The sequence below is a fragment of the Schistocerca americana genome, chromosome 1 (assembly GCF_021461395.2).
Source record: "Schistocerca americana isolate TAMUIC-IGC-003095 chromosome 1, iqSchAmer2.1, whole genome shotgun sequence".
NCBI classification, from domain to species: Eukaryota; Metazoa; Arthropoda; class Insecta; order Orthoptera; family Acrididae; genus Schistocerca; species Schistocerca americana.
In genome coordinates, this window is record NC_060119.1 from 428,265,369 (window position 1) to 428,279,027 (window position 13,659).

General features: G+C 41.1%; 1 protein-coding gene across 1 annotated transcript in view; it reads left to right on the forward strand.

Moving 5' to 3' along the window:
• LOC124602586 (ubiquitin carboxyl-terminal hydrolase 34) overlaps positions 1–13,659 on the forward strand; it is a 499,996-nt gene that overhangs the window by 297,653 nt on the left and 188,684 nt on the right. The window contains exons 30-32 of the mRNA XM_047136330.1: positions 137–340; positions 1,077–1,249; positions 7,602–7,768. Of these exons, the coding sequence (XP_046992286.1) occupies positions 137–340; positions 1,077–1,249; positions 7,602–7,768 (544 nt within the window). The remainder of the gene's footprint in view (positions 1–136; positions 341–1,076; positions 1,250–7,601; positions 7,769–13,659) is intronic.

Genomic DNA, 13,659 nt, shown 5'->3' on the forward strand with positions numbered 1-13,659 from the left:
TTACTATTTGAAAGATTGTAGATAGAACACACTTCTTCATCCTCACTACAAAGCTTCTAAAAATGGTGTACTTTTTTTGTAATTATTTGAGTAATAGAACTATGACTGCAAAATGCATTATAAATATGTGTTATAGGAGAGTGAACGAAAGGCATACAATCCACGCAGTTTTTGTAAAGTATATACCATGGACCATCAACCTCTGAATACTGGTGAACAGAAGGACATGGCAGAGTTTTTTATAGACTTGGTTTCAAAACTTGAAGAAATGACTCCTGAGTTAAAGAAACTTGTCAAGACATTATTTGGAGGCGTCATAAGCAACAATGTTGTTTCGCTAGTGAGTATTAATTGCAGTATCAATTTATCTGATACATTAAAAAATTAAATATTGTAATTGGGCAATTACAAAAATTTCATCTCATACACTGTTCATGCATTTTAAGTCTCTTCAAATATCATTTCCTCAAATTTACTCTAAATTATTTTAATTCTGTTCATCATTCAGAATGTATGTTATTTTGTGTGTTTAATTTAGCGTGTCCAATCTGTGCTTGCCTCCAGAAAACAGAAACTATGTTTTCAATAGCTTAAAATCAGTCCATTTTTTTCGCAGTTTTTGCTACATGGAACACATTTTTCTGAGAGGTACAGTCCACTTGTTTTGTTTTAACATTTAATCCCACACCACCACTTGCCTACAATCTTGTGTATAATGGTATATAGGGTTTCATTTAGTGTTTCCTATACTTTCTTTGCACTTAAAGTCATTGTTTCAAGAAGTTCCTTATTTAATATAACTCAGTGGTTTTTTAAACAGCAAAATCACATAGATGTGCTCATTTCAAACAACATTTTTGAGTTTTAAATCATAAAAACTCAGCTAATGAGTAAGAACCTTAATTTTGTAGTTGAAGGCACAGGTACCAAGTGCCCTTTTTGACTGTATCCATATTATCCTTTATAGAAGTAAGTGTTATTGGAGGATATGTAGGAGAGTAAACTGACATGTCTTCAGTGTCAAACATCATTTTCATTTCTGCACAGCAATTTACATTTTCACACTTCTTTCACAGGATTGTGAACATGTAAGTCGAAAGTTGGAGGAATTTTACACTGTTCGTTGCCAGGTTGCAGACATGCGTAACCTGTACGAGTCACTTGATGAAGTTACAGTAAAGGATACATTAGAGGGAGATAACATGTACACATGCTCACAATGTGGCAAGAAAGTTCGTGCAGAAAAAAGGTGAGTAATTTGACATGATAAGAATTTGGATCCTCCACCTATTTGTTTCGAAGAAGGTCAAAATATTAGACCAATTAAAGCTGCATTATCCAGTTAAGTATTATTTGCCATTCTTTGTTTATAACGATCTGTAAACTGTAATACTAAACAGTGGAAAGTGTCCTGGTCAGAATATCAGTAATTATGAAAAGAATAATCAACATAAAGATGACACATTGAGTTGCAGACAGGCACAACAAAAGGACCTATACACACTAAACTTTCAGTGAAAGCCTTCTTCAGAAATTAAAGAAAAGCACACGCAAATTCACACAAGCAGAAACATCTCCTGCACACACGACCACCATCTCTGGCCACTCTAGGCCGGACTTCAACTGTTGCATTAACTGAAAGCAGCAGTGGAAGGAGAAGGGGTAGCAGAGTACAGGTGAGGGAGGGGGAAGAAGAGAGAGAGAAGAGAGAGGTCTGGTGGTATATGCAGGGTTTATAAGGCAGCAGGAAAATGCTGCCAGGGGCAGTGTTGGGAGGCTCTGGGTGGGGGTTGGGGGACGAGAGTGGAAAAGGAGAGGAACAGTGAGGGGAAAAAAACTGGTGGGTGTGTTAGCAAAAAGCGAGCACAGTAAAGGTGGGGGTCATGAATTGGGAGGAGGTTATAGGATAGAGAGGCAGAAACTGGTGAGTGGAGGATGTGGGGAAGTAGTTTGTTGCAGGTTGAGGCCAAGATAATTTTGGTAGCAGGAGATATGTTGTAAGAAAACTCCCATCTGCACAGTTCAGAAAAGCTGGTGGAGCAGGAAGGATCCAGATGGCCTGGATTGTGAAGTAGCCACTGAAATCAAGCATGTTGTGTGCATCTGCATGTTGTGCCACAGGATGCTCCACTTTGCTCTTTAGCCACAGTCTGGCAGTTGCCATACATCCTGATGGCCAGCTCATTGGTAGTCATACCTGTATTAAAAGCTGTGAAATGATTGCAGCATACTTGGTATATGACATGGCTATTTTCACAGCCTCTGATGGGATAGGAAAAGCCTGTAATATGACTGGAATAGGAAGTGCTGGTGGGTGGATTGGACAGGTGTTGCACCTGTGTCTTAGATAGGGGGTAGGGGTGAGATTCCTATGAAAAGGGATTGGGACTGGGAGTGGCTTATGGATAGGTTCGGATGTGCAGGTTGTGTGGATGGTGGAACACCACTTTAGAAGGGATGGAAAGGATCTTAGGTAGGGTGCCCCTAATATCAGAATGTGATAATAGGTAGTCAAAGCCTTGATGAAGAATGTCATTTAGTTGTTCCACTCCAGGGTGGTATTGGGTGACAAAAAGGGGCACTTCTTTGTAGCTAGTTCTTGGGGGTGGTGGGAGGGTTGGCAATGTATAAGTATACAGCACAGGAAATCTGGGGATAGTGCCTGTCTGTGAAGGCCATTGTGAAACCTTAAGCATACTGGCAAAGGGAGCTCTTATCACTGCATATACTTCATCCACAGGTGGCCAGGCTTTAGGAGAGGGATTTTGCAGTGTGGAAGGGATGGCAGCTGTCGAAATGTAGGTACTGTTGGTGATTGGTGGGTTTAATGTGGGCAGAGGTGTGGACGGAGCCACCAGAGAGGAGGTGGTCTGTGTCCAAGAATCTGGCACACGGGGCTGAGGACGACCAGGTGAAGTGGATGGGAGAAAAGGTGTTGAGGCTGTGAAGGAGTGAGAATAAGATGCTTTGGCCTTGAGTTGTGATCATGAAGATATCATCAGTGAATCTGAGCAAGACCAGGGATTTGTGTTTTGGGAGGCAAGGGAGTTTTCCCTCTAGATGGCATATAAACAGGTTGGCATAGGAGGGTGCCATGCGGTGACACAATTTTTTTATACTTTCCCTTCAAGGGAGAAGTAGTTGTGTATTAGGATAAAGTTTGTAAGGTGGATGAGAAATTAGGTAGAGGGTTTGTATTCTGAAGGATGTTGAGAGAGGTAGTTAGTGCTCAATAGCAACAAGACCATGGGCATGAGGTATGTTGGTGTGTAGGGAACTGGCATCAACAGTGACAAGTAGGGATACTGGAGGCAAAGAGGTGGGAGTGGCGGAGAGTTGGTGAAGGAAGTGGTTGATATGGGAGGCTACATTTTGGGCAGTTGTTTGCAGCTGTTGGCCAATGAGGGGTGAAATTCATTCTGTGGGTCACACTAACCAGCTACAGTGTGACATCCAGGATTGATGGATTTGTGGATTTTGGGGAGTGGGTTTGTGAGGTGTCGTGGGGGTGAGGAGGGAAATGGATTCAGAGAGAGGTTCTGGGAAGGGCCTAAGTCCGTATGCAGGGACTGGTGCTTATGTTCGACTTCTGGGCTTGGATCACTCTGGTAGAGTCAGACAATTGGCAAAGGCTTTCTGCCAGGTAGCCACTGTGATTCATAACGACAGTGATAGAACCTTTATATGCAGGTAGGATGACTAGGTGAGATCTGTCTTGAGGCTGTGTATTGGCTATTCTTTCTTTTGCTGAAAGGTTGGTGTTCTTAGGAAGGCGTTTGGGGAAGGGTGGTGAGGCCAAATGGGAGGTAAGGAATTCCTAGAACATGACCAGGGGGTAGTTTGGTAACTTGTGGGGGGTAGTTTCTACGAGAGTCGTTCAGTAAGTAATACCCACATTTTTTAAACAAGCCATTAATATACCCAGACAAATGTCCTTGTTGGTGCTTCACATTTGATGTTTGTTCTGTGCACCAGTGAAGTTTCGAACAATTCTGGCAGATGGCAGAGCCATAGTACAGCTTCAAAATGGCATCTACATATGACTCACGTTGCAAGTAGCATGCTGTTATTGAAAAAGCTTGCACAAAAAGAAACTGTGGTGAACATCAATAAGCATTTGTGTGCAGTGTATGCCGATGCTGTGTTTGATAAGAGTTCAGCTGCGCGATAGGTAAAGAAATTTAGAGCCTCAGGAAATGCGAAGCAGAGCTCCATGATCAGCTACGCTCAGGACATCGTGTCACATCCACTGCTCCAGACATGCTGAATCATGCAGATGCGATTATTCATGCCAACTGCCACTTAAAGATTCTCTACAGGAAACACACTTTGAAGATGATGGGAGTGTCAGTCATGCAGCGAAAACATGGCTATGCCTACAGGACAAGAGCTTTTACTAGCAGGGAATACATGCTCTTCCCACCATTGGTGTAGGGTCCTAGAACGTAATGGAGACTACATAGAAACATAGGACATGGACAAGACATGTTGATGTATATTGTCATCAAATTCTGACTCTTAATAATAACTATGTTCTGAGAAAAAAAAATTGGGGCATTACTTATTGATCGACCCTTGTAGATGACGTGTCTCTGTGCCTTGCAAAGACCTTAATATCAACCTAAGATCCCCAGAAGAAACCCCCAGAGCCTCAAAGACAGTAATGTTTCTTGCAATCCATGATGCGCAATGACTAAATAATGAAATGAAGTTCATCCTGTTAGGTACTTAACATTAGCTTGAGGAGTATGTATGTAGTTGTAGATATATTATATGTTTGCAATTTCTCCCTATATGGAATTATTATTGAAATTGGTACTTTTCTACAGGGGCAGTTTTAAGAGATGCATCTAGTTCTCTTGTGTGCTGTGACATACACAATATAATAGTTGCATGTTTTCTTGCAGCATGACAAGAGAAGTGTAAGAGTGTCATATAAATGTTTAACATTAAATATTGTGTGTATAGGCTCACAGTAACAAAGCGAAATACTTGTGAGTGCACAATAAGTTAGTCAACATTACTATTCCAGTTTACAAGAATTATGTGTAGGATAGATTGCTAATCACCATAAAGATCACATATTGAGTTGCAAATAGATGCCAACAGTTTTTTAGCCATACCACCCACTTTTGTATCTTTGTTAGTAGTAAAGCTTAATAACTGCCTACCTGTTCCACAGTAAAGGTGATTTACAATGTAGAGGAGTAACTTTATTTTAATAGTATTTATAAAGCCGGCTGACACTGATCTGTATCAGGCTACGTGAAAATTTCTGCCCCTCTAACTGTGCACTGCTGTGGTCAGCAGCAGATGTGTGAAAATCGTGTGGGGAAACACTTGTTAACTGAAACTGTCACATGTAAAGTGCATTGAACAAGGTGTGAATAAATTGTGTACATCTGTGTGGATGTGAAGGACAATGGATTATCTCTTGTGTATCCAGTAGATTATTGGTTTCACATTTTTGCTCTAGTGTTCGTTATCTTGTATTTAAACTGGAATCTTTGTGTCATTAATTTAAATTTTGTAAAAAAAGTTATTGCTCAGTAGAATTTTGATTAGAGCTTCTGATAAAAAAGAAGTTTTTTATTTTGAGATACATAACACTGAGTTGCATTTAGGGTGAGATAAATTATGTTGGCCGAAGTGCTTCCTCCAACAAGGCCCCAGCCAGTTCTTACTATCCTTGTTGGTCTGAACAGCTATTTCTAACAGCCCTGCAATTGTGGCACTCTACACATACATGCTACCCTATGCCTATTTCTGTTGGAGTAGGTAAATTGTTACGCAGTATTTTTGTACCTGGCAAATTTACCATTATCACAAGATTCTCAAAAACATCTCTCTAATTATGTGCATTAGTAAATTTTGTTGTTGTTTTTGTATTGTGTTGGCAGGGACTTGTATTTTTGATTTGCTGTGTACAATATAAAGGAAAAAATATTTGAACTAAGAAAGAGATGGCATTGGCATCAATAAAATCTAGTTTTCATTATGTTAGTACATGAAGCACAATAAGGTAAATCAAGTATAACTTGAGGGACATAATAGTTTCATTTATATGGATTTTTAAGTACCTCTTTGCCTTGCTTTCAAATTGACAATGTGGAATACTGTGGCATCATAAAATATTTTGTTTCGAGCTGTTTATAACAAATGGAAAATTTCTCCAGAATTGGTGGATGTTTGCAAGGAATCTACTGCTTCATTTTCAACCATTACAAAATGGTTGCTTGAATTCAAATGTGGCCATACATCTCATGAATATTATCCATATGAAGGAAGTTTTAAAACTGCAACAAAAGGTATAAATATCGAGAACGTTAACAAAGTGGTGCTGGATGATCAGGTGTTAAAGGTGTGTGGTGTAGCTGATGCCATAGGCAAATCAAAGGAAACAGTATTTGACAGGAATGAATTGGCTGTGGGAAAGCTTGGTACGAGATGGTGGACATTTTTTCTGTACTGACCAAACACAGGTATGGGAAAAAAATCTCTCAGTAATGTTTTGATGTATTTAGAAAGAATTAATTTAAATTTGAGCACACATTTGTTACTGTTGGTTAGAGATGAGTCTACCACTTCAATTAAGAAATGTTTTCAAGGTTGTGAATGGAAGCTGATGACCCTGCACAAAAGAAGGCTGGAGTTGCTTTCTTATTGGATGCATTGTTAAGGATGAAAGGATAACTAGTGATTACTGTACAGGTCTTCTGGAGCAAGTGGCTGCTTGATAAAAAAAGGATAACAAAAGAGGTCATGATGTCAAATGAAAAAAAGAGCAAGAAAACATTTGCCATCAGAACAGTTCACCTGCTGACTGTGGTGTGAAGGCAGTGGGAAAACAAAAAGATTTGAATTCTAAATTCTTTGTATGCCCACACCGTTCATCAGATTTTACAGCCTGCATCTAAAGAAATAAGTGGCTGTGAAAATGTTTTGAACCCACAGCATTGCACTTTGCAGAAACAACCTTTGGAGACTGAATGTTGGACAATGTGTGTTTCCCTAAAAGGTGGCTATGCCAAAAAATTTGCACTTTTTACTTGTAGAACATAAGATTTGAGTCCTAGCCATTACCAGTTTACAGCCATTTACCTTTCCATTGCAGAGAGGTTTACTCTTTTCTACAATACTTTTTGCAGAATAAAAGGTTACTTTTAAATTCTCTTTTCGCTTAGCAGCACTTTAAGTAAAATACTAGCAGCATGTTCATAACATATTAATGAATGCAAACAATTTTCCAATGTTTTGCCGGCCGAAGTGGCCATACGGTTAAAGGCGCTGCAGTCTGGAACCGCAAGACCGCTACGGTCGCAGGTTCGAATCCTGCCTCGGGCATGGATGTTTGTGATGTCCTTAGGTTAGTTAGGTTTAACTAGTTCTAAGTTCTAGGGGACTAGTGACCTCAGCAGTTGAGTCCCATAGTGCTCAGAGCCATTTGAACCATTTTTTCCAATGTTTTCAACACTTTCAACATTGCCTGTAGTTGTTTCTTATAAAATTTGAGTTTTGCCAATGGTCATTATGTTGAAAAATATGTAGCTTCCTGAAAAACCTGTGGAGGTTGGTTTTCATGTGAAACTTTTATTTTTCAGGGCATGTTTTAAGAAGCTGCCTCATATCTTGTGCTTCAATACTATGCGTTATACGTTCAACATGTCAACAATGTTGAAAGAGAAAGTCAATACCCATTTTTCCTTTCCATTGCGACTGGATATGTCAGGCTATGTTGAGAAACATCTGATGCCTCAACATTATCAAGGTAATCCACACATAATGTATTCTTATCATTTCATGATCATGTGCCTTGGATTTTTGTTATAAAAGTACTGGAATAATTAGTGTTCATCATTATTCATATTTTCTTCTGTGTGTCTTTTCCATAAAAATTAGTGTATTAAACAACCGGGAAAGACCAGTGTGGAATAACAATAAGATTATGAAAAGAATAGGGTGCTGCTCACCATATAATGTGTGTGGTGAGTGGCAATTTTCCTTTACTTTATATTAGATTAGATACACAGTTTGTTCCATAGACACACAATGAGGAGATCCTCAAGGATATGAATCTTTGCTTATTTTCTGGTTTATGTCCTGTTTAGTCAAGATGGTAATGAACTTGATATAGTGAGGTTGCAGTACAGGTTATGAAAGAAACAGAAATATTTTTAAAAAAGTTGAATGAAATAATTGCTTGTAATAAGCAGAATAACATAGCACCCTGCCACTTCCCCTAATAATCATTTCCACTTTCAGAAAGTTCATAAATATGATGGGACATTGAAAAAAGTGCCAAATGATGATTCATGTATTTATTGTATTCATTCATCTGTTTTGTTACAAATTTGACATGCTTAACTGAATTTCACATTATTTTATTTAAACTTCGCTGTAATAAAGATGAATTTGTCTGTGCTGCTATTATTAATGATTTTGTATAAAAAAGAACTTAATTTATCAACTAGACTAATCAAAAAAAGTTGGTGGACACCCCTTTTAACATTGCAGATATAACATTCTCATCAATCTCATAATGCTGTTACATCAGCAGCAGCCTGACCAGTCCCTTCTTGAACAATAGCATTCTTCATTATCCTCTGTCAAAGTATATTGTGTACACTTTTGTTACAACACCAAAAGCAGGTGAAAAATTGTGTCATTAAAGTGGCTGCCAGTTGGCTTTTGATGAGGAGTTCTTTTCGTTGCTACAGCTCTGATGCGTGGAGCTCATGCAGGTAAATGCAGTACAGTTCAGGATCTCTTTCAACATGTGTAAAGTTCTCACAATATGGGACTGAGGAGCCTAGTTTCAAAGACCACAAAGTAAAGCATTTTATAAAACTGAACTTTAAAGTAATATGAGATCTCGTGTCAGCAATAGATAACTTCACCTAAACATACATTATAAAACCACCTACAAACAACAGACAAATAGATCTAAAATCAGCAATTAATTTCATAAGATCCAAATATGGAGATTAATGTCTTTGAAAACTAAGCTTATTTCATGTAAATAATTTAGGCGTGAAGAAGACCACTAGACAGCTCTCTCTGTTCCTACTCTCTTCTACTCCTGAACTATTTTAATTCGGCCAGAACGTTCCATGCTGTACATATCTGTTTTATTTTTATTATATATTTAAAATAGATGTTTTCTTTAATTTCCACGTATGTCATAGTAGGATGGAAGTGTATAAACAGTTATTGAAAACAAATGGTCATGGGAAACATAGACTGTTTGTTGCAAGGCTATACTCACAACAAAGAGGAGGCATTGTGTTGCAGACAGGCACAAGGAAAAGACTGCTAAACATTTAATCTTTTGGTCAAAAAGTACTTATTCCGAAATTAAACACACACACACACACACACACACACACACACACACACAGACAAGCAGCTACTGTCTCTGCCTGCTGGGGCCTGAGAATCACTCCTGCATCTGTCATGTGCAGTAATGTAGAACGTGTGGTAGTAAGGAGGAAGCATGGGGTGGGAAGTATAATATGGTAGGGGTGGGGGAAAATGTGTGCTGTTTTTGGTAGTGTGTAGGGATATTGTGGGGATAGGATCGGCTGCTAAGTACTGAGTCCAGAAGCTGTGATCAGGATTTCGGAGGGTGGGGGAGGGGGGGATGTATAGATGAGAGAAGATTGTAAAACTGTAGGTGTGTTAGGGAAAAGGAGGCATGTGTAGTGCTGGAGTAGAAGCACGGTAGGGGATTGGTGGTGGGGGGTTACAGGAATTGTAGGATATGTTGGATGGAGAGTTCCCAGCAGCATAGCTTAGACAAGCACATGTTGGTAGGGGGTATCCAGATGACACAGACTTTGAAGCTGTCATTGAAGTGGTGCACATTGTGTTGGATTGAATGTTGAACAACTGGGTGGTGTGGTCCAGCTGTCTCTCGGCTACAATTTGTCAGTGGCCATTCATTTAAACAGACAGCTTGTTAATTCTGATGTCCACATAGTAAGCAGCACAGTGGTTGCAGTTTAGTTTGTAGATCACATGACTGTTTTTACAGGCAGTGCTGCCTGTGGCTAGATGGAAGATGCCTGGGACAGGTCTGGACTAGATGGTAGTGGGAAGATGTGTGAGACAGCTTTTGTATCTAGGTCTGTTGTGGGGATATGAGCCAGAAGGCAATGGGTTGGAGGAGGGATGTAAGAAGGGTGCACAAGGACATTGTGTGAGTTTATTGGGTGGTGGAATACCACTGTGGGAGAGGTGGGGAGGATAGTGGGTAGTATATACCTCGTTTCAGGGCATGATGAAAGTTGAAATCCTGGTGAAGAAAGTGATTCAGTTGCTCCAATCCTGGGTGTTACTAAGTCACCAGAGGAATGATTGATTGTGGCTGGACAATGGGTAGATGGGAGGTGGTAGATGACTGGAGGGAGAAGGCACAGGAGATCTATTCCTGGACAGAATTGAGGAGGAGAGGGGGTTAATTTCTGTCTCTGAAGGCCTCAGTGAGATCCTTGGCATACTTTCAGATGGGCTACTTGTCACTATGAATACGAAACCCGTGAGTGGCTTGGCTGTATGGAAGGGACTTCCTCATATGGAGTCAGTGGTAGCTGTCGAAGTAGAGGTATTTCTGATGGTCAGTAAGTGTGATGTGGATGGAGGTATTGATGTAGCAATCCTTGTGGTGGTCAGCATCAAGGAAGATCCCACTAAAGAGTTCATCATTCTTTGGTGATTTCGTGACTAGCTACCATGGGGCTCCAGCTTTGCAGCACCTCTCCCTTTCCATGCTGCATGTCTGTCCTGCTGTTCTTTTTTCCCTCCCTTGGGGAACATGTCTTGGGTATTTTGGGGCATATATTCTACATTTTAATAGCCTGACATCAGAAAAGCCCCTCATTTGCTTTTCTGTGTTCTCCATCTCATACCCTTCCTCTACTTCACTGTTTGAGATTCCTCTATGTTTCCTCTTCCTCCCTGTGGGCTCCTGAAGGCTGGCCCACATGTTTTATGCGTAACAGGTGACTGGGTAATGTGTGATTGTGAGCCTCGGGTCGACAGGTTGGGTTCGCACGTACCCACTGATACAGGCCAGGCCCAGGGAGGGATGATTGCCTGAGGTGTGACTCTCCCAAATTGCCAATTGGTCCCTCTATCAGAAATTAGGGAGGTGTGACCTGAGGTGTGAACCATCACCTAAGACGGGAGAGCGCCCCCCTTCTAACAGCCGTGTACCGCAAGTCTCTAGAGGAACGGAGGGTTCCAAATGATTGGAAAAGAGCACAGATAGTCCCAGTCTTCAAGAAGGGTCGTCGAGCAGATGCGCAAAACTATAGACCTATATCTCTTACGTCGATCTCTTGTAGAATTTTAGAACATGTTTTTTGCTCGCGTATCATGTCATTTCTGGAAACCCAGAATCTACTATGTAGGAATCAACATGGATTCCGGAAACAGCGATCGTGTGAGACCCAACTCGCCTTATTTGTTCATGAGACCCAGAAAATATTAGATACAGGCTCCCAGGTAGATGCTATTTTTCTTGACTTCCGGAAGGCGTTCGATACAGTTCCGCACTGTCGCCTGATAAACAAAGTAAGAGCCTACGGAATATCAGACCAGCTGTGTGGCTGGATTGAAGAGTTTTTAGCAAACAGAACACAGCATGTTGTTATCAATGGAGAGACGTCTACAGACGTTAAAGTAACCTCTGGCGTGCCACAGGGGAGTGTTATGGGACCATTGCTTTTCACAATATATATAAATGACTTAGTAGATAGTGTCGGAAGTTCCATGCGGCTTTTCGCGGATGATGCTGTAGTATACAGAGAAGTTGCTGCATTAGAAAATTGTAGCGAAATACAGGAAGATCTGCAGCGGATAGGCACTTGGTGCAGTGAGTGGCAACTGACCCTTAACATAGACAAATGTAATGTATTGCGAATACATAGAAAGAAGGATCCTTTATTGTATGATTATATGATAGCGGAACAAACACTGGTAGCAGTTACTTCTGTAAAATATCTGGGAGTATGCGTACGGAACGATTTGAAGTGGAATGATCATATAAAACTAATTGTTGGTAAGGCGGGTACCAGGTTGAGATTCATTGGGAGAGTGCTTAGAAAATGTAGTCCATCAACAAAGGAGGTGGCTACAAAACACTCGTTCGACCTATACTTGAGTATTGCTCATCAGTGTGGGATCCGTACCAGGTCGGGTTGACGGAGGAGATAGAGAAGATCCAAAGAAGAGCGGCGCGTTTCGTCACTGGGTTATTTGGTAACCGTGATAGCGTTACGGAGATGTTTAATAAACTCAAGTGGCAGACTCTGCAAGAGAGGCGCTCTGCATCGCGGTGTAGCTTGCTCGCCAGGTTTCGAGAGGGTGCGTTTCTGGATGAGGTATCGAATATATTGCTTCCCCCTACTTATACTTCCCGAGGAGATCACGAATGTAAAATTAGAGAGATTAGAGCGCGCACGGAGGCTTTCAGACAGTCGTTCTTCCCGCGAACCATACGCGACTGGAACAGGAAAGGGAGGTAATGACAGTGGCACGTAAAGTGCCCTCCGCCACACACCGTTAGGTGGCTTGCGGAGTATCAATGTAGATGTAGATGTAGATGTAGAAGGCAGCCCCCAGTTGGAAGGAGCGTACCATTGGATACGCTGACAATCATAGGGGATTTTTTCGCACTGAGCCACTCATCTTCACCTCTGTCTGTGTCTACTGAATATAAATGGAATGAGGCTAAAGATTCAAAGACTTTTCCAGCCGCACCTTGGGTCCTTATGGTATCATGCACCGAAGGATGTCAGTCCTTTGCTATGATTAATTCATTTATTATACAGAAAGGCGTTGATGCAGTTGCTGGCCCTGCAAAATCTTGCTCTTGTTTATGTAACAGGGCCTTGCTTTTGGAGACCAATAGCGATTTTCAAGCCCAACAAATGCTTACAGCTTCTCTCCTCCATGGCTATTCTGTTGTGTCAAGGCCCATTGAATGCTGAAGTCTTCATGTAGTGTTATTTACACTAGGCCACTTGATTGCCTGACCGAGGGAGAAATCCAAACTTACCTCTGATAAGGGCATCACTGCAGTTCATCAGGTAATGAAAATGGTTGATGCCACCTTAATTCCTACATGCCCTTTTTTTCTCACTTTTGATCAAGTAGTGCTTCCTTCGAAGACCAAAGCTGATGATGAAGTCATCACCGTCGAACTGTACATTCCAAACCCGATGTGTTGCTGCTAGGGTCAGTGTTACAACCACACTTGAATGTCATGTAAAAACACTGTCAAATGTGTTACTAATGGTAGGGACCCCTCACAAGTGTGATTGCCTGCCACCTCCCCGCTATAACAATTGTAACGTAGACCATACTGCCTCATCCCATGGGTGCCCCACGTATCTCAATGAGTGGGATATCCAGGATATCTGGGTGAAGGGAAAAAGTACCTTTCCCTGTTGCTCACAAGTCGTTGGCTAATTGAAAGCCCTGCGTTTTACCATCTGGCACTTAACAGTACCGTTCTAGCTACCCCTTGCTCCACAAAGGACATAGCCACACAGACGTGCAACCTCAAATTCAGCACTACAGCTATAAAATTGCCCTATCACAATAGCATCCCCGTCTCCTTTTCCAGCTCCGCAAGAAGCCACCAAATATTCACCC